The 22,128-nt window shown below is 38.9% G+C and overlaps 1 protein-coding gene across 4 annotated transcripts in view; it reads right to left on the bottom strand.

Moving 5' to 3' along the window:
• The window catches only part of RBBP6 (RB binding protein 6, ubiquitin ligase), a 34,756-nt gene extending 13,374 nt beyond the window's left edge, over positions 1–21,382 (bottom strand). For 2 of the 4 annotated variants that reach the window (XM_003418822.4, XM_003418823.4), the window contains exons 1-7: positions 20,596–21,380; positions 15,486–15,585; positions 13,034–13,070; positions 8,302–8,346; positions 6,135–6,223; positions 5,925–6,021; positions 5,369–5,508 (exon numbers count right to left, since the gene is read on the bottom strand). In XM_003418822.4, coding sequence (XP_003418870.1) covers positions 5,369–5,508; positions 5,925–6,021; positions 6,135–6,223; positions 8,302–8,346; positions 13,034–13,070; positions 15,486–15,585; positions 20,596–20,761 — 674 coding nt within the window. In that variant the 5' untranslated portion in view covers positions 20,762–21,380. Of the gene's footprint in view, positions 1–5,368; positions 5,509–5,924; positions 6,022–6,134; positions 6,224–8,301; positions 8,347–13,033; positions 13,071–15,485; positions 15,586–20,595 lie in introns of all 4 variants that reach the window. The other 2 variants (XM_064295705.1, XM_064295706.1) reach the window with 2 other exon arrangements.
• Between the last annotated feature and the right edge of the window lie 746 nt (positions 21,383–22,128).

The raw sequence follows: 22,128 nt of genomic DNA, 5'->3' as shown, positions 1-22,128 counted from the left end.
AAAAACCACAGCAAAAAGACACAAAACAAAATCCTCAACAAATGTAGCATAAAGGAACAACAACAACAAAAATGCCCAAATCGCGGCTAAAAGGATCTTAGAATCATCTAATCCGTAACTAAGAACTGAGGGCCAGAAAGGTAAAGCAACATACTCAGTGCCACAAGGTTATATTTAAGTGGCAGTGAGACAAGATTTGACCTTAGACATGAGAACACCTCAGTCACAATTTTCTCTATCCTACTATGTTCCTTGCGAAAACAAATTCCCTCCCACATTTCAATAGTCCCCAAAACCTGTGAAGGTATTACTTAACTGAATGCCACAAGATAAGAAACTACAATTAGTACTGACATTATACAGCTAAGGAAAGACTGTTCAAAGGAAATATTTTATCACTACCACATAAATGATAGAATAAGACTTCAGAATCAGTGTTCTACTTATACTCGGTATTTTAAGGAAATTTTAATCTATTTATAGTCATTAAAAAATATTAAGGACTTAAATGATCAGAATGTGTTACAAAAACATGAAGTAACACCTCATTAGACATTCCTGTTCAGTCTTTTGTAGAAATGTGTTTTGCAGAAATGTTGGACATTAAATATATTTCAAAACACCACCCCAGAAAAAAGCTGTTCTCAGACTCGTCACCACTGCCTCCATACCCCCTTTTCTGTAATCAGTCCAATCTGTTGAACGCAGGAATTCCTAGAGAAATCCTTTCTCATTTCATTTAGGAACAGAGTGTGTTTATCTCAACGCTGAAAATGAAAGAATCTCAGCTGTACGGAGTAGGGTACCTTAGGTGTGTTATTTGTGTTGCAGCTGCTCCATAGACATCACCACGATTCCAGAAATAAGTATCAATTTGCTTATGCCCCATTGTTCCCAATTTGTGAAAGAGGAGTCTCCCACTGCCCAAAAGAGAGAAAAGAAAAGAAAAAAAAAAAAAGAGGAGAACAGAGGATAGAAAAAAGAAACAGAAGAAGAGTCTGAGTTGCTTATCAGCGGTGTTAGTGGAGGGGGTGAAAGTTTCATTTAAAATATCTGGGCTCCCATCTTTCCCCAGTATTTGCTGTGTGTTTGGCACCAATGGGGTTTCTATTTTAGCATTCAAAAGCAACGACGTTAATTATTAGTTAGGGTTCACAGGTGGTGTTAATTTTTCCAACACAAATTTCGATTTTTGAAATACTTTTACATAATATAGATGAAGCGGTCTGCTCTTAAATAAGGTTGTGTGCAAAAAATCATCAATTTAAACCTAATGCTGTTTGGAAGCAATTATGAAATGTCTCTGATTTAAAAACAGCGTAACAACAGACTGCTCTAAGATGAATCACAAAAACACAGGATGATGACTGATAGATGGAGTGAAGTTGAGGAAGTGAGTAGGGCTGGCAGATTAGGAAAACATTCTTATCTGTAAACTGTATTTACTAAAGTCATACTGAAAAACACTACATCTTTTCAGTATCATTCCAAAGCATAGCAATTTCATCATCCCCACCTGCTCACTATGCTGTCTGTCTTGGCTGTCCAGTGCTGCTAGAACAGGAACTCCACCAATGGGTGGCTTTAACAAACAGAAATTAATTTTCTCACAGTTTAGGCAGCTAGAAGTCTGATTTCAGGGTGCCGACTCCAGGGAAAGGCTTTCTTTCTCAGCTCTGGAGAAAGACCCTTGTCTCTTCTGAGCTTCTGATTCTGGGCAATCTTGATGTGGTTTAGCGCTCTCTTCCCCCATCTCTGCTTTGCTTGCTTGTTTTATTTCTTGTATCTCAAGAGGCTGACTTAAGATATACCCTACACTAACCCTGCCTCATTAACCTGATAACCCATTCCCAAATGATATTATAACCACAGGCATAAAGATTAGGATTTACAATACATATTTTGGGGGGACACAATTCAATTCAAAATATTCCACCCTTCGGCCTCCCCAAATTCATGTCCTTGCCACATGAAAAACCCTACCACATCATCGCACAAGCCTTAAATCAACTCCAAATCCCAAATCTCATATTCTGAAGCATCTAAATCAAATATGGGTGAGACTTTGGGTGTATTCTATCCCAGGACAAAATTCCTCTTCATCTGAGAACTTGTGAAATCTAGAATACAGGCTATCTGCTTCCAAAATACAATGGAGCAACAGGCACAAGGTATACATTCACATTACAAATGGGAGAAACCGGAGGGAAAGAACGGATAATGGGCAACAACTAAGTGCCAAACCCAGTGAACCAATTTAGTCCCAAACCCAGTAGAATAATTTACATTAGCTCTCAAGGCTTGAAAATAATCCTCTGTTCTCTGAGGCCATCTGGGCAATGGCCCTGCCCTCAAATCTCTGAGTGTTGGCCAAGCCCTCTGGGTTCTGGATGGAGGTCCACTGGCTTTAGCTCCGCCTTCCAGGCCCACTGGGATGGCAACTCTGCTCCCTTGGCTTTGGTAGGCCCCATTCCCCTAGTCTACCTGAGTGGCGATCTCACTCCCTTGGCCTTGCAGGTCCCATTCTTCTGTCCCTTGTGCACGGCAGCCTTGACCCCTCAGATTTGGGCAGTGGCCCATCCCCCTGGCACACCTTAATGGCAGCCCCACACTCCAGAACTGAGCTGACAAAGATCTGACTCTTTGAAACCTAGGCTTCTGCCCTACCCTTTGAAACTGAGAAGGCCCTGCTTCTCGTGCTCCTTCCAACAATTCTGCTGATCTCTGAGCTGCTCAAGAGATGGTCCTTTTCTTTTCTTGGAGGAAAACAGATGTAGCTCCTTTGGCCTGTTTCCTGCCTGTACAATTCCGAGAAGCAGACAGTGTTCTTTCCTTTCATTCTTTCTCTGTCCCCTTCAGTTTAGGCTGATGGGTTTTCACTATGGTAGTTTGTTAGATCTTTAACGAAAGATTGTGTAGCCACGTCCTTGGTGAACATTCTAGGACATGTGTCCTTAGTTGGTACAACAAAATATTTCAAATCTTTAAGTTGTCTTTATTTTGCACAGTTCATTTTTAAGTTCATCTCTTTCCGAAACCATGTGCCCCCTTTAAGATTTTGCTTAGAAATCTTCTCAGCCAGATATCCAAGTTCATCACTTACAAGTTGTACCTTCCACCAAATATCTGAACATAATTCAGATGAGTTTTTTGCCACTGCAAAAAAAAATATGGCCCTTCTTCTATTGTCTAATCACACATTCATCGTCTTCTTTTAAAGCCTCACCAGAAGCGCATTTAACACCCACATTTCTAGCAACATTCTGTTGTTGCTGGCACCATACATATTCTCTAAGATGACAGAGACTTTCTCCATAGCTCTCCCTACTTCCTTCTGAGCCCTCACCAGGATTGCTTTTGACATCTGTAATTCTACCAACAGTCTCTTCAAGGCAATCTAGGCTTTTATACTATTAAAACCAAAACCAAACAAAACAAAAACCCAGTGCCGTCGAGTCGATTCCAATTCATAGCGAACCTACAGAACAGAGTAGAACTGCCCCATAGAGTTTCCAAGGAACTATTAGGCACCTTAAAACTCTTCCAGCCTCCACCCACTACTCAATGTCAAAATCACTCGTTACGTGCCATCGAGTCAGTTCTGACTCACAGCGACCCTGTGTACAACAGAACAAAACACTGCCCGGTCTTGAATCTTCCTCACAATCACTGCAATGTTTGGGTCCATTGTTGCAGCCACTGTGTCAATCCATCTCATTGAGGGTCTTCCTCTTTTTCGCTGACCCTCTACTTCAGCAAGCATGATGTCCTTCTCCTGAGACTGGTTCTTCCTGATAACATGTCCAAATTACATGACACAAAGGCTCACCATCCTTGCTTCTAAGGGGCACTCTGGCTGTACTTCTTGCAAGACAGATTTGAGGTTTTCACTGGCCAACTTTTTTTGGAAATAGGACTCCAGGTCCTTCCTAGTCTGTCCTAGTCTGGAAGTTGTGCTGACACCTATTGTCTTAGTTATCTAGTGCTGCTGTAACAGAAATACTACAAGTGGATGGCTTTAACAGAAATTTATTCTCTAGTGGGCTAGATATCTGAATTCAGGGTGCCAGCTCTCAGGGAAGGCTTTCTCTGTCAGTTCTAAAGGAAGGTCCTTATTTCTTTAAGCTTCTGTTCCTGGGCCACCTTCATTTGGCTTGACATCTCTCTTCCCCCATCTCTGCTTTGCTTCCCCATCTCAAAAAAGACTGACCCAAAATACACCCTACACTAATCCTGCCTCATTAACATAAAAAAAAAGACAACCCATTCCCAAATGGGGTTATAGCCACAAGCATAGAGGTGAGGATTTACAACACATATTTTGGTGAGACTTAATTCAATCCATAACACTATCCTTCAACGTTTATGGCATGAAGCTGAGGAAAAATGTGTTCTTATATACAATTCTGCTGTCATTGAGAACATGAACGCCTATTCTTCAAATTGATGTTTCTCAAAAGTATGTCCTAAGGACTCCCTAACTTCAAAATCTCTTGGTAGACTTGTTAAAAATGCAGAGTCAGGGGCCTATCACAAAACCACTAAACCAACAACTGCAAGGCAGGGCTCCCAGAACCTTTTAACACAACTTTTGCAGGAGATTCTTAAGCGTAATAAAGTCAGAGAACCACAGCCCAAAAGAACACTTAACATTTTGTTGTACATTATGGGTTCACAGCTGCTTAAAGTAATTAAGTATATTAATAAGAGCTGATACGGTAAGTTTATCTAATTGAATCATGCCACGAGGTCTTTATTTGTCCATTTCATTAAAACCTGCTCATAAAATAAAATCTGAAAAAAAGAATCTTTTTAAAAAAAAAAACCATTACGGTTTTATAGATACAGCTGATCTGAACTTATGGCTTACAAAAGTAAACAACAGATGAGGCTCAAAGACTCACATGGTATATCCACACTTAGATACAACAGTTCATTTATTCTTGGCACTTAGGTTTGCCTCAACATCTTTCATAATTTTTTCCTAAGTCTTTCGTTTCTCAAAATGATCAATTACGACATGTCTTGTTCACTTACAAAAAAATGCAAATAGCATATATAAGATTATGTGGGAGTATGTATGTAAATGAGGAAGAAAGCAAGGAATGACAGAAAAAGAAAAAAATTAGAGGACTACAGGGAAGTGGCACTCATTGATAAAAATCTCCGAATCCATTTTAAATTTGCTTTAAATGGAGCAGACTGCAGCCTCTCATTCTTAACACAGAAAAGCAACATGTGGAGACTAATGGCCTTGGTACACAATGTTCCTAGAGTCCCAGTAGCCAAGTTACAAGCCCATGATCAGAACACTACACCCTGGGTATGATCGTAGTTTCCACAGGTCATACCTAATCTGAATACTTACGCATCTATAGTTGGTATTGCATATTTTCCAGTGTTGGTAAGCATTGCACCTTTCATATTAGGATCTTTCACTTCCATCATAAAACTTCTAGGAATTCCAGTGCTCTTTTTAATTCTAGGACCAGATTCAAAGTTCTTATCCTATTCCAAGGGAAAAGGGAGAGAAGAGGAAGAGAGAAAGCAGTTACCTTTAATAATAATATTAGCTAACATTATGCAGTGTGAACTGCTTATTTGTAGTGTTTTTTTTATATATATATATATATATAAAAAATCTCATTTAATACTCACAATAGCCATGTGAGGTAAACACTATTATTATCCCCATTTCACAGAGAAGGAAAAATGGACTTGGAGAAGGCAAGTAACTTGCCCAAGCTTACTCAACTATTAAGTGGCAGAGCCAGGATTTGAAGCCTGGCAATTTGGCTCCAGAGGCCATGCTCATCTGCCATTGTAACAGAAAAGACAGTTAAGTACCAAGAAACATAAGATAGCTAAGAAATAATTCTAAGAAAAATAAAGTGATTGTGCTAAAATATCTACTTTGGACTTACCCCATTTGTTGGGCAATTCTTAATATAATGGCCAGGTTTACCACAGCGAAAACAGGTATAAGATGGAGGTGGTGGACCTAGAGGTTTCTTCATGTAACTGAAAGGGGAAAAAAAATTACATGTACATGAAGACTCCAAAAAATAATGCCTTTCATTGGGGAGGGAACCCCCCGATAAGTTCCTATGAGTAAAAAGTATTTACGGACTTACTTGATTGGGTCGTATTCATGGCCAGACTGCGACATCATTGCTTTAATTTTATCTTCTTCAGAAGCATTGGCTTCAGCCAGATTGGCAGTCTGTTTAACAGGTAATTATTTGACACACACATTAGAAAGACATTGAAGAGCACACAGCCAAAGACAACACCACTCATCCTGTAAAGAGCAGCACCTAACTAACCTTGCACAAACACAGCCATTTACAGGTACAACCTGGAGAGGCGCTGGGGGCTCCTTACATAGTTATATGATGTTTGCGTGTCTGCAGAGCTGAAGAAAGTCCTTCTGGAGGCACTCAAACCTTAGACCCTGTTTGTACCTTACAGTAAGGTTTGCATACTACTCCTCTAAGAGTTAAGGGCTAAGGTTAAGACAGAAGAAAACACTTGATTTTAAACCTTAAAAGTAATTCAAGTGTAATAGATTACGACTATAATTTATAGGTACATCTTGGAGGTAGGGGGAGAACAACTGAACATTGTATGCAGCACATATTAGGTCTGCAGACACTTTAGGTAGGTGGTGTCAGTTTCAAATTAAGTGCAAAGCATGTGCACTGAGCTTTCATAATTTTAAATTCAACTCTCCAAGTAAGTCTTATGGACTTCAGCTTTGGGGTATTATCTACAATAGTCTAGATATAAGCAGGGTCTAAGGGAGTGATTCCTAATAACTTCAATCTCCAAGCATCTGGCACTCATAGCAGCCATCCAGTGAGTTTTACCTTTACATTCATCCACAAAACAAGCAAACAGTTTTAACATTTTATTGTAATTTTATATACAAAAAATGCTTAACATTAACAGAGCTTAGAACAACAGTAACATTTACAGAAAACTGGATTACAGATGTTTAACAACTAATTTGTTTGAACCCAAACATTCATTTACAAATAGTTAAAAAAAAAAGAAAATCACCAAACCTCCAAAACTCCCCAACTCCTCCCCCCCAGAGAAACAATGGTAGAAATAGACCAAAACTCAAATATGGCCCTTACAGTACATAAGAATAAAAACAGTAAACTATGAACTCCTAAAGATGTAAGCTCTGTGCTAAACCACTTTGCATTAGAAATTTTAAAGAGGATGGCTTTAGCCCACTTTATGCTTTAGAATTGTCACTTTTAATGCTTAATTTTCCCAGAACAGGAGCTTAAAAAGCAATATTTATTACTAGGACATTTTTTTGCGGGGGGGGGGGGATACATTCTAGGGGAAAAGGACACAACCTAGAACAAAGCCAAGGACATGATAGGGACAGCACTAATGGAAAGCCCATCTTTTCATTAATCTCGGTTGCTAAATTTGGTTTCGCATTTGTGATAGTAGGGAAAAAAAAGATTTTTGGAAAACTGGATAACTTCCTTCTTGGCCCTCAGAAAAGTCTGCCTGTTCTGCAAGATTTGCTTTTTTTAAGGCCTAATTTGCAAGCTGAGTCTATCGTTTTAAAAAGTAATCCATCACTAGTGCTTTCCCAAGCAAAATGTACAATTGTTGAGCAGAAAATTCAAGCAATCTTATTGAAAAACATGGCATATACAATAATTTCAGGAGGTTAACAATTTGTCCCTCAGCCAAACATACACATTGGTATATTCCTGCAAACAGCTGTATACACTTACACCATTCACATAGTCTGTGTTCAAACAAATTAGGTTGTTTAAAACTTTTTCTAATGCAGACAGACTACAAGTCTATAAGAAACAACTGTATCACATTTAAAATGTTGATTATCACGGGATCAACTGATATATTCAAGAAATAACCACCCAATCGTCCATGTTAAGGAAAGCTTCTATTTTGGCTGCTTAAAGAAAGTCCACCTAATTTACAGCCAAAACCAGGGAATTCCTCCAGAACTGTTAGAGTTTCCAATGTATAATTAAACAAAATGTATAAGGAAAAAAAAATGAGCTTCCTGTTTCTTCTGTCTTGAAGATGAACAACATTCCAACATTATGCTGAGGCTGACAAAGTACTCCCTTATCTTCCCAAAAGAGGAACTACTCTTTACAGGATAGTCACAATATGTACAATGGTTTTGCAAAATAGATCTGCCCCCACCCCTCTTAAAAAATGGTTCCACACACACAAAAAAAAAATACGATGTTAGAAAAAGACTTATACTTTCAAGAATGTATATATATATATATATACCTTTGTAAGCTGGGCCAGAGAAATAGACGCAGAAGAGTCATCAATCTGTTCATAAAAAATTAAACACACATTCAAGTTCCACACTGAAAACATCTGAAAGTGATCATTTAGCCCCTACTGCCATTTAATGTTCAAATACTGGATATTTTCTTAGACGTTTTCTAAAGAATGCATTTTTTGTTTTAAACCAAAAAGTGTAGCTTACCCCCTTTATCCTTCTCTGTATATTTCACATACAGTAATAAAAGTTAATAGTTGAGGGGGACCCAATTACAACGAAGAAATGGGGTAAAGAAAAGTATGTCACATAGGAAATTTGTTCAGAATGGTGATTAAATAATCTCAGAGTACAGACTCTTAGAGTCCCATGACTCTCAATGGTCTCTAAATTTTATAATGCTCAAGACCATGTACACTGGAAGAGGGAAGAAATCTAACTTTTCCACAGTGCCATTACAGAACATTTTAAAACAAGCAGCTCTTTAAAGGCCCAGGTAATTGTTTTAATAACAGCTTCCACGTAATTGCAACTTTTTTCTTTTTATGAGCTTGTGCTGATAGGTTTGAATAAATTTATTCTCCCATATTAAGAATGACAATAGCTTCTGGCCAAAGAAACCACAGCTTTATCAGGGCAAAGATGTTAAGCCAAAAACAGGGACCCAAAGGTACCCTGGGTTCTCCAAGGGCAAACAGAGCTGTCACTTAGAATGAATTGTAGTATTTGGAAAAAAAACTTAATTTAACCAAATGGAACAAGTATTACGTGTCAAGGTATAAGAGGGCTTTAAAAATGTATTTAAAAGTATAACATGTTTTAAAATTTTTCATTCTTTGATTTTCTGAAATGATTTTACTACCAGTAAAAAGTGTGTGTACTTATGTGTGCATGTGTATTGTGTATATACAGAGTGAGTTCCTATGAGTCGGAATCAATTCGATGGCAGTGGGTTTGATTTTACATACGTGCATATCTTTAGCATGTAAAGCTGAAGATATGATTTCCCTACAAGTGTACCAAAATGAAAATGTACGATCAGCTTCCTATGCAGTAAGTGGGTTAACTATTTAACATGTTGTAAGTTTCCCACGTTATTGGTTAGAACTCTTTTAAAATGGAGAGAACGTAACAAGATGTCTGGATCAAATTGGAAAAAAAAAACCACCCAAAGAAGTTGTGTCTTCATCAACGTATTTTGTAAGTATTTCAGAGAACAAAGAGTATTAAAAGTAGCATGACTTGAAGCCCAAAACAGAAATGTAACCAGTTTCAATATGAAGTTCTCAGCAATGGAATAAATGTAAATAAGAACAATGTTGGCTAAATTTAAGCTACATCTTACAAACAGCTTAAGGTTTTCAAAATTAGTTTGATGGAAATTATTACTGGAACACTTATTTAGACAAATGTTTCTTTGTTCCACGTTGAAGGACTGTAAAGAGTTCATAAAGCATTAATCCCACATTCCTAGGACACGACCACACAATACACCAGTGGGTTCTCACTCTTGCCCCGCTTTGGTGAGGTGTTCCTTCTTTAAAGAACTAATCTCAATGGGTAAGTAGAAAAAAAAAACAACAACAATGGAAGCATATATAGATATCCTACTTTTTTTTATCCAGAATAAATTCTGACCTACTCAATCTAAAGAGGATTACATTTTACATCAGCTCTGAATTTAAGTAACAAGGGCTGAACAAATTGCTGTCAACCAACACCTATACTATGTTTTTTAACCAATGAAACAAAGTAATAACACTTTAAAATAGTCCATTACTATCTAGAAAATGAATACTGATGATAGAAAGACGGTAACCAGTTTTATTAACTGGTAGAGGTGGAACTGAAAAACCACCAATTAGTACTTTGATCTTCCCACTCCTAACAGTTTGGATATGGATTTCTTTTTGTTCTTTTGCCCTCTTTTTAGCTTTCTGGCAACCCGCTATTAATATTGTATATTTATTGAGTTAAAAGTGGTTTCAGATATATAACGACACCTAAATGGCCTCTTCTTCTACCAAATAATCATCATAGCATCTAAATACCTTATAATCTATAAATCAAATTTAAAACAAATTTAGAAAGGCATCCAATTTTGTTCTCTACATATAGCAAAGGTAGTTAAGAAACGAATGAAAAATGTTGACAAAAGAATGATTTAAAAAAATCAGGATTTTATATACACTAAACATCAATAAAAAGTGACTCAGTGATTAGCTAATAAAGGCGGGGAAAAAAAAAACCCACCATGTCACAAAAATTGCCTTAAAAAAAAAAAAAACTGATTAATGCACATTGTAGGCATCATTAAAATCAACCCACCTCCCTGAGTCTAATTAATGGTATGGCTTCTGGGAGCAAGGATCTAAAATCTCTTGTGACAATTACACTGGCTTGAAATTAAAGGCTCCTACAAACTGGTATTCTGATATTTTGCAGAATGAAGAACCACCAGCTCTGGAGTACCGACATGGAAGAATGACTATGAAAAACAAGACTGGGCAATTTCAACAAGCCATCTTGTTCACAGTTGGCTTAAGTTATCAAAACTGTACATACATAATCAGAATGAAAAATTTGGTTGAGTGCCTCTAACTCTGTCTTTTGGTGAATATGTACAAGCCAGGTAATTTAGTTTCCTAAGACGGGCACTAATTAGGCTTGATGACTATATTCTCATCCTAACTGTCAGCGAACGTACTCCAAGCAAATAAATGATGGGTATTAGTTATCCAATGACTCTACTGCAGATCATTCTACCTAAAAATTAAAGCCATTTTTGAAGTATTAAAAAAAAAAAAGAAAAACCTAAATAAGCTTAAAATAAACTGCTTCTTATAAATGTAATACAGACATGCCAGGGAACACACGAGGCTAAAAGAATGTTAACTTTATTTATAAACATGTGATTTGTGTTTATACACATGCTAATAAACAAAAAGGAAATAACTGTTTTCAAGAAATAAAACTTCATCTGTATTAGTTTAAATACTATATAAAATGTACTTTATACAAAATATGTTACATTAACTACTACAGTCACCAGGATAGTCAATCTAATTTGTGCTAGCATTTGGATACATAAAAATCAATTTTAAACCAATCACCAGCAAAACAGAAACTTGGATAGTTTTTTACAGCGTTATGCTTTTAAAAAACAAAATAAAAAAACAACTGCCCCCAAAAAACCCAGATACCCAAAAAGAGGGGGGAAAAACCCAAAAGACTAAGAATTTTGATCTTTCAATCACTATATTTAGTTCCATGAGAACTAAGGCTATATATATTTTTGAGACCAAGTCCAAAGTTCAGATATATTCTGTTATCATGTATAAGATCCAATGATCCAAGGTTAGTGAAATGCCTCATACACAATTAAAGATTGGTAGTATTTAAAGAGGATAAAGTGAAACAGCAAGCAATACTCTTGAATTCTAAAGAAAGATTAAGACATCTTGAATTGTGTACAATAACAAGCCTGAGCAATAAAATGTTTAGAGAACCATCAAGTTTACAGAGCCCAGTTACTATAAACCTGTGTTCTAGATCAGATCGTGTGTCACCCCCACAGTTTAGGAATGCTGCTGCCTTTTAATTAAAAACTCAACGTAAAAATGGTGTCATACTTAAGGTTAATCTGTGATAACAGAAATGGAGATGTTAACCTGGTTATAGGGAGTTACCTTTGATAAGCTACAGCTTTTACTTGGCCTACAATTAATGCAGCATTTTAATATCTTGTAAGAAGGAAATGTTTTAATTTGGACAGACTAGATAGAAATGGAAGAAATCTTACTAACTTCTGAAAAAATGTCTAGTTGTTAAAAAATCAAAATCACTGAGACATTTACATGCTTATGGGGGGGCCAACTTCAGGTTTCACTTCATATTTATAGCATGTAGATATAAAGAATAGGTGCTCATATACCAAACCAAACCCATTGCTGCTGAGTCAATTCCGACTCATAGCGACCCTATAGGGCGGAGTCGAACCACTCCATAGGGTTTCTAAGGAGTGCCTGGTGGATTCAAACTGCCGACCTTCTGGTTAGCAGCCGAACTCTTAACCACTACGCCACCAGGGTTTCCAGGTGTCATATAGCAAGACTAAATAATAAAGCTGCATCCATGGTCTCTGGAAATCTTTGCTATGATGTGTTTGAATGTGGAGAAAGCAACAAACTTTAAGCTTCAGATGTTGCTAATGCATTTTTTTAAAGCCATCCATCAGGCAGGAAAAAAAAAAACAAACAAACAAAAACTAACAGAAACTAAGTGATACAACGTGAAAATGGCAAAATATACACTCCAAACATTTTTTTTTATTGCAAGAAACAAAAAGCACACAACAGCCTGTACATACATACAAAATACTAACTATAGACAGACAGATGTAGAACATGTTATCATGTTCATCAGTGTCAAACCTACATGATCTAAAGAGGATCACACGTTAACTGTACAACACAGTGTCATACAGGGGAAATGCTCTCATATTTAATATGAAACAGTGTTTTGCGGGGGCACCAATTACCCAGCTCTACAAAAGAGGAGTGCAAATTATGCCACATATATCCATATTCAACTGAGCTGTTATCAAAATACATTTTATTCACAATATGTGTTATGACTGGTTGGATAGTAAGTTCTAAAAAAAATTATGTCACTGCTACATTATAAAGGTAAAAGCAATGTGTAGAAAAAGTGTGAGATTGTGTTTTTACATACTGCTTTTGAAGTTCCCATCACTGGCTCAGTTCGACTTCTAAAACACAAACAGAAGAAAAAAATGACATTAGACATGAGCAGTTTTCATGTACTTTTTGTGATATTCTTAATACATACTTCCAATCACGTATTTTTAGGAACACAATTTTCCTTTGACATAAAGTTTCAATACCAGCCAATTTTTGAACACAGTACTTCAATTAAGAGAGCCCTGGTACCTTTCCACAGTTTAAGATGCATTTGTAGTAAAAAAATAAAAATCCATACTGAAAAATTCTAGAATAGGTGGACCTTGCCACTTAACAATAAAAAAGGCTTCTGAAAGGTGGCATGGGAATTTTGTTAAACTTTATTGTTCACTCTGAATAGACTGAAAAATTTAACATATATTATTGCTCAGTTTTTAATAGATCCAAATGTAAATTTTTACATCAGATTTTCTTAAAGCAAGCCCACAGCTATTGATGTTAAGATGTAGACTCCTGAGAAACTGCCGTGCTCCAAAATTAACTTTCAAATCCAGAAAGATATGTTGACAGTTACTTTCATTTTTAAAACATCTCAAAACAATGACTAAGGATTAAGTAAGAATGCCAACTTCCCGAAAAATGTGCCACACAATCTGACAGAGCATTTTAGTTAAAGGAATGAGTTAAATGGTTGTAATGTAGAAATGGACAATGTGAAGTTTAAAAATGTACAGATAAATAAGCTCAAGAAGAAATTCTCTTAAAATTCCACACAAGGGAGGATAGCAGGGTTGCTAAAGATAGCCTTTAAATGCTTAGTCTTAGTTTATGCTATCCTGACTATAAAGCAGTGTTAGCATCTGAAAAGAGTTTTTAGGCCTGTGCATAATTTGGAAGTCCTGAATAAAAAAATCCAGGAGGTGACTTTATCTTAATTCCAAGAACACATTCCATTTCCTAGGACTGGCAAACTCCAGAATTTGTCACTGACCAAAAACAAAAACGAAGACAGTTACCCAACTTAAAAAAAGCAAAAAACATATCTGCTGCTGTGAAGTCGATTCTGACTTAATAGCAACCCTACAGGACAGAGTAGAACTGCCCCACAGGGTTTCCCAGGCTGCAAATCTTTATGGAAGCAGATGGAAGCACATCTTTCTCCTGTGGAGCAACTGGTGAGTTAGAACCACTGACCTTTCGGTTAGGAGCTGAACACTTTAACCACTGTACCACCACGGCTCCTTGACCTAACTGTAAAAAACCCACTGCCATCGAGTCAATTCTGACTCTTAGTGACCCTACAGGACAGAGTAGAACTGCCCCATAGGGTTACCAATGACCAGTTGGTAGATTTGAATCTGCTGATCTTTTGGTTAGCAGCCAAGCTCTTAACCACTGTGCCACCAGGGCTCCTAACTTCACTACCCGTTAATTTAGACCTTTTTACAAATTAGAATTCCAGTGTCACTATTAAAATTGCAAGGAAGAAAAAGTTAAGGATCTAAAGTTTTAATCCTGCCCTCGCCCCCGCCCCCCCTTTAAGTTCTTGGGTAGTCCTGAGAAACTGCTGTTCTTACTCCAGTGATATACCAGGCATTTACCATGTGCCAGGCAATGTTTACTGAAACCTTACAACCCCAAGTTAAGTACTCATGCCCCATTTTTGAGGAAATCCGAGCTACAGGGAGCCCTGGTGGGGCAGTGCTTAAGCGTTCGGCTGATAACTAAAAGGTCAGTAGTTTGAATTCACCAGCTGCTCCCTGAAAACCCTATGGGGCAGTTCTACTCTGTCCTATAGGGTTGCTACGAGTAGGAATAGACTTGACAGCAATGGGTTTTTTTTTTTTTTTTTTGTTCTCTGAGGTATAGAGACTTTAGGCAACTTAATTCAAAGTTATACAGCTGATAAGCATAACTGAAGCAGTAAGGGGAATCAAGCCTAAGCTTGATTTCAGAGTCTATGGTCACACACCCTATATAATTCTATAACCTCCCAAAGTTCCTTAGTGATATGGAGTAAATGTTAGTATCAATGAATACTCCTAATGCTGCCAAAATATGCAGCAGGAGACATCCCTTAAGATATTTAAATACTTTTTTTGAGGTGGAAAAAAAAAGGTTGGATTGAAAAATTAAAAAAAAAAAAAAAAAAGGAATGTATACAAACAAATAAAAAACAAAGGTACAGGGATATTTACTCACTGATTTGAAAATCATTCTCGTCTTTGTAAACATTGCCTATCTAGAGAGAAAATTCTTCCTAACAACGGCTCTTACTCCTAACTATAAAAAAAAAAAAACAAAAAAAACTTTTTTTTAATGGGAAAAGAAATTAGAAAGGAAAAAAAAAAATCTCAGAGCCGAGAAGATACAGACATCAAGGGTAAAGTAATGAGCTGAATTCTAAAATACGCTTTTCCTTTCTCACACAATAAAAGTCTGCTCTGAAAAACTTAAATAATAAATGCAACTTAGATACTTACATAACGTATGTCTTGCTTGTAGATCTAACGCCTCCAATAGGAATTCTCCTAACGATCACAGACGAGTTCTTAGGGATTAGCGCGTTATCATCAGTATATTCTGTAAGTAAAAAGACAGAGTCGAGTTTCTGTTTGGGGGTTTCGGTAAGTCATAGTCCCCAAGAATCAGAAAATTTCCACCAAATGTAAATTTTATGGCAAATGGACTTAAATATAAAAAAACATTAATAATTCCACCTTCCTTGCATCTAGATTACTGACACTGTCAGAACAAATGTACAAAACTGTAAGGACGCTGTTCTTCAAAAGACATCAAATAGTGTCAGCAGGTTCCTGGGTCCGGGGCCTCTACTTTGGTGGAATCTCAAATCTCAGTAGGACTAAGTCCTGCTCTAGTTTATCTACGCCAGAAATGCTGAACGTCAGAGCTATGAGAAAAACCTGTTATTCCAAATAGAGAAATTCTGTCTCTTTTCCTGGCCTCTAAACATGAGTTGAGTGCTGTATTATGATTCCTGCTCTCATGGAGCTCATTACTGGGGAAGACAGACTAAAAATTAAATTATGACCCATGAATAAAGAGAAAACTTTGTAATAAAGAATTAAAGATGGGATGCAACTCTGAATAGAATATGATTTAAAAAAGGAACCCTGGTGGCACACTGGTTTAAGTGCTTGGCTGCAAACCGAAAGGATGGCAGTTCTAACCCACCAATAGCTCTTTGGGAGAAAGATGAGCCAGTCTGCTTCGGTAAAGATTTACAGCCTTGGAAACCCTATGAGGCAGTTCTACTCTGTCCTATAGGGTTGCTGAGTCGGAATCCACTCGATGACAAAAGGATTTTATGGATTCAAAGGCCTCTCTGAGGAACTGACATTTGAAACTTAGAGACTGAGAAGTCCGCCAGATGTGCAAAAAAGCTGGAGAAGAGTGTTTTAAGAGGGAAAAGCAAGTGAAAAAATGATATAAAAAGACCTGAATAGCAAGAAAATGAAAGAATAACATAAAAAACGACTGGAAAGGAACAGATCATACATTATTTATATTTTGTTTCTAAGTACAACAGGAAGTCATAGATTTCAAACAAAGTGGTGACGTGATTTATGCTTTTTTTTTTTTAAAAAAAAGTTAACTACGGTACCTGGGGGAGAATGAGCCACAGGGGAACAAGGGTAGAAACAGACAACTATGATAAGACTGCCGCTCCTTAGTCCAAGTAAGACATAAGGATGGCCTGTGCTAGAAAACGGCAGGTAGAAATGGAGAGATAGATAACTTTGAGGTAGAATCAACACACTTGCTGACGGACTGAAAATGTGTGTGCGTGTGTGTAAACGAAGGAGAAAGAAATCAGGCATGAATTTTTGGGTTCCCGGCTTAAGCAACGGGATGAACAGCAATGTTACTTTCTGAAATGACAAAGGGGGAGGACGAACGGACCCTATTCTTCTCCTCCTTGGACTGTCTGATTTGCGATACTTCTGTAAGAATGAAGCTAAGAAAGAAATTGGACTGATGCATTTATTATGGTAAAGATTCGTTCAGGAAGATGTTTACAAACTTACCAAAAAGGCAAATAACCCAGTACTGGGAGATGTGCAAATGTATCCACCTCTCTCAATCACACAACCAGGCATGAGGGTTTGTTCTTCTAATGTTATTAGATTTGTTTCACTTAAGTTACTCAGTATCAAGTAGCTGACTACCTCTGTCCTTCCAATTATTCAAGCTTATCACATATGTATGCATTTTAGACTTTTAAATGAATATCAAACTTTGTTATTTTTAGTCATATTAGTACTCCATGTTTAAGCTAAATAGTTCTTTACAGTATATTTCAAATAACAGGCCATATTTCACAGGTATCCAATTAGGGTGATGTAATTTTCTAGATTTAGGCACACCAATATAAGACTATATTCATTATCTCATATAGTTCATGATAGTCCCAAATTATGAAAAACTGGGAAAGGGGAGACAGGGTTTTTAAACGTAATTCTAGAAACGAAAAATCAAAAAACAACCAATCTCATTACAGTTGATTCTGACTCATAGCAATCCTGTAGAACAGAGTAGAACTGCCGCATAGTTTCCAAGGCTGTAATCTTTACGGAAGCAGACTGCCACATCTTTCTCCTGTGGAGCGGCTGGTGGGTTTGAATCGCTGACCTTTTGGTTAGCAGCCAAGTGCTGAACCATGAGAAACAAAACTTGGTGTCAAACACCAGCCAGGAAGTTTCTGAATACCTAGCAACTCTCGAATGTGCCCACAAGAGCTGTCAAAGACAACTTATTAACTTGATCAACAGAATACTGTGTCGAACTAAAAGTCAGGTGTTCCAATCCCCTCCCCCCCAAAGATGCCCTGACATTTTAAGTACCGAAATTATGATAATGATTTCCTAAATAACTTATCCTGAAAACATATTCATACTTAAAATACCTCCTTAACAAGTAGCCTAGTTAGCCTCAAAAGATATTTCTCCTCATCAATGTAATTTTTGGTCCAAAAACATTAAGGGCATGGATTTGGATAATTAATAAGATGAAAGCTGAGAAAAACAGTCAGAAAAAGAACATGAGTCTTTTTTTTTTTTTAACAAGAGTGTTTTTAAAATATTTTATATTCAGCTTCGAAATCTCAGAGCAAATTCAGAACAGTACCCTTTTTGGGGGGTGCGGGGGGGGTGGTTTGCTGTGTGGAAAGCAGAAGAAGAGAAAATAAGTTTTTCATATTTAACAAAGACCATTTGGGATTTTGAAATACAGTCTAGAAAAAAGCAAGCAGGATTACTGCACCTAAAACATATCAAATTGTGTTCTAAGCATTTCAGGCTTATCACTATTTAAAGGGCTCTAAACATGGACAAATTTCTAAAACTACAAGGAATGTTTTACAGAAACAGTAGATTAGGTAACTTAAAGTATTAATTCAAAACGAGCTAATGTTCACCATTCACTCCTAGGCAATTTCCCTAACTATGAAGCCATAAACGTTTATTTTGCATCTTTAAAATCACTGGATGATGTTAAAACCAAGTGACAGTCTTATGTCAGCTGTCTTGTGACATTGGGTACAATTTCCCATCAACTCACGAAATGGCTATCCTCTGCACTACTCTCAATGATATCTTTTTCTCCCCTAATCTGAGGACTGCATAAAATGTAGATTTTCTCTATCCCTAGCTCCTTCTCCTAAATATCTAAATTGACTGTGAAAGCGTTCTCCAATAGATGATAGTTCACACAAGCATATAAAAGAAAATACGTTGTTGGGCAAAGCATTTCCCTGGTTTTAGGATTTGATTATCCTATATTTATTTCCTATGGGTTTAGTCTAGAAAAGAAATAACACAAAGTCACAAAACACTTAAATATGATGGTCAACGATTTCTTCAACCGTAACTTACTCCAGTCTAAGAAAGTTGTACTCAGCTGTTAGGTACAGAGGATGGACAAAGCCTAGACCCAAATCATTACGTAATATTTTGTAAAAATACAAAATTTAGTATATGATCGTTAAAACTGTCTTAATATCATCTAGTCATACCTTCATTTACATTTTCTTTCCTTATGTTCATAAGTACTTATTAATATATCCAGATGGGCTAAAATTCTTACAAATAAGTCCATGTGTTTTGTGAAACGTGACTATAATACTTAAGGGATAATTTCGGTGGTCTTAAAAAAGAAAGAATATTTCCCTTATTTTCTTGAATAGCATGTAAAAAAAAAAAAACTACTTCTCCACTGTTCATGACCACAATGTCTCCTGCCCTTAAGCATGGGGATGCTACACTTAATTACAATTACCAAAGCCTCCTATGAGGTGTCCTTTAGGCATGACACCTGTTTAAAAAAGGAGGAGGGGGAAGTAGGGAATACTTCACATGTTATCATGTGATTGTAAGTAAAGTTCTTCCACAACGAGTAGTTTTAAGTCATGATGTGCCAGTACAGCTGTTCCTTAACAGAATTAAGCTTAGGTCTGGAAATGGAACGCTGCTCTTCTACATGACAAGATTTACTCTACCTACCACGCTGCTCCCTCCCATTTCAACGAAATGAACCCGTGTCACGCTTTAAGACAAAGTCAGTAACCAATAAAATATCCTACCTAGTTAGAACTTCACTTTATCCCTTCAAATCCCATCAGTAAAACTCAAAATGCTGGCATCTACTAAAAATGCTATCAGCATTACTATACCGAGAAAGAGAAACCAAATCAAGTTCAGAGTCTAAAAAGGCCGTCATGGCCTTTTCTTTTTTTTAATCTACTGTTAAAATTTCCAATATTACAAGATACTTTTAAGAAGGGGAAAGACCTTAAAGGTTACAATCAGTGGCTTATTTGCACTCACGCAGTAGCAGCCTACTGATATCCTAATACCAACATGGTCATGTTGTCTAGCAACTACTACTTTATAAAAGAAAAATGAGTACTTTTAATCTGTACCCAGTTACTGCATTTTAAGAGTATAGTGAGGAACTGAGTTCAATTAACTACTGCACTACAAATTCTTGAATTTACATTCAAAACCTGTCACATCGGAACATATCAAAGTTTCTAGAACAATTCCAACATTAAAAAGTGGCTGGATTAAATACTCAAAAACATCAAAGCGCAGCTCCCTTCTCCACAACACAGCCAGCTCCCCTTACCCCCAAAAAACAGGGAGAGAGAGAAAGGGGACATATATTTTGCCAACAGCCCATCGTTAAGATTACAAAACCAGAGAAGCGTCTCTATTGCTGCTTTAATCAACAAGCCTTGCATATGCACTCCTCTCCTTCTGATGGAAAAAAGTTAGAAAACGCATCCAAAGAACCTGGATATTTCTGCAACCCCCTCCCACCCCAAGTTCTCATTTTTAAAAACAGAGAGGAATAATCAAACGTTCACGTTTTGGGATTCGTCTGTTACAGATGACAAATAAGCCAGCTAAATTCCAAGGCAGGCTGCTGCAACTCCCGGTATCCAAGCTGTCTTGAAAGTATTAGAACCAACAGTCCCACTAGAGACACAATGGCGGTTAGTCTTCTGCCAGGCGCCTTACGATTAGTATCTATTTGTAACCAGCAAGTATCTGGAGCCCGTGTGGCTCTTACCTTCTTTCGTTTGCGCGTTGGTGATCTGCAGGTCGCAGTCGGCAGCTTTCAGCTTCTCTCTCCCCATAATCTGCTTCTTTAAGTCGCAGAGGGAGATGTGGAGCCCATCAAAAGTGACGGTATCATAGTTGAGTTTAGAGGAAAATTTATAATGCACACAGGACATGGTGCCAAAGGTTTCCTAAGGTTCAGCGAGGAGACGTGGACACGCTCAATATACGTATATTTATAAACTTAAGCGCAAAATATGTACACACACAAAACACTCAAAGACACTGAAGGACCCTAAGGCCTTAAATACCCCCCAACCAAATGCAGGGGTTCGTAAGAACAATAATCCAGAACCCCCGAAACTCAGAATCACTTCATGTGGGAGGAGGCGGATGAGGACGGGGAAGGGGAAATGGAGAATCCGCCAACGGGCACAATGTCACCCGGCTGGGTCCCCCTCGCTCATGCTAAGGGCCGGCAGGAGACGGGGGGCAGGCAGGCGGTGCAGTCTGTAGCGGTCAGTCCACACGTTAGAGTCCGAGCGACCCCAGTGGGGTCAGGGGTCCATAGCGCGGCCGCACCTCCCGTTGGTCTCTTCCGTGGATCGGGGTGACCCAGATCTCGGGAGAAGGTTGAGGGGAGAGGGCCTAGGCCCGGAGTCCACCAGCGGCCTCTCGCCTCCTCCTGGCTTCCGGACGACCGGCGTCAGCTTCCCCAGGCCCAGGCCCCCACCACACACAAACCCCTTTCGCCTGCTCCCCGGCGGCCACGGGCGGCCCCGCGGCCTAGGCCAAAAAGGCGCGTCGGCGGAGGAGAGGCCTTCCCGCAGGCCGCCCCCGGCTCCGACTCCACCTCCCCCCCGCCGCCGCCGCCGCCGCCGCCGCCGCCGCCTCAAACACAAAGCCGGCACTGGGCCTCGGCTAGGCCCCGAGGCACTTCCTCACCACTCCCGGCCCCGACCAGCGGCCGGGGGGCTGTGGCGGACCCCGGGGACACCGCCGAGGCTCCCTGACGCTTCCTCCTCGTCGTGGGCTCCGCGCTTCTTTCGCCTTTCGCTTCCGTCCGCTTGAGGCCCAGAACCGCCAGAATAGGCCCGGAAACCGCCGGGCCACGGCGAGGGCTTCGCTGGCTCTTTTTTTTTTTTTTTTTTTTTTTGACCCCCTGCCGCTCTCGGGCCCTCACCAAGCGTCGGCGACACCTCCAAGCCGGGCACTATGGCGGACGCGGCCTGGCTTCGGGCGAGCGCCCCACTCCGGGGTCTCTTAAGCAGGGATTGCACGGGCGACGCGCGCGAGGCGGGGCTGGCGTGCGCGGATAGGCGGGCCAAGAGGCGGGGCCGTGACGTCACAAAGCGCACCGGCCCGCCCACGTGACCCCGCGCTTTGTGACTCAGGAGCGCGGAACCTGAACAAGCCTGGAGAACGGAAGAGACCATCTGTCTCAAAAGGGAGGGGGAGGCTCTAGAGTAAAGAGGGCTGGCTCATAGGGCGGTTCCGGGAGGAGAATTCAGTTTTTAGCTGCTAATGGCCACTTTCCACGGAA

This window comes from Loxodonta africana, chromosome 12 (genome assembly GCF_030014295.1).
Source record: "Loxodonta africana isolate mLoxAfr1 chromosome 12, mLoxAfr1.hap2, whole genome shotgun sequence".
Taxonomy (NCBI): domain Eukaryota; kingdom Metazoa; phylum Chordata; class Mammalia; order Proboscidea; family Elephantidae; genus Loxodonta; species Loxodonta africana.
This window is presented reverse-complemented; position numbering and strand designations above follow the sequence as displayed.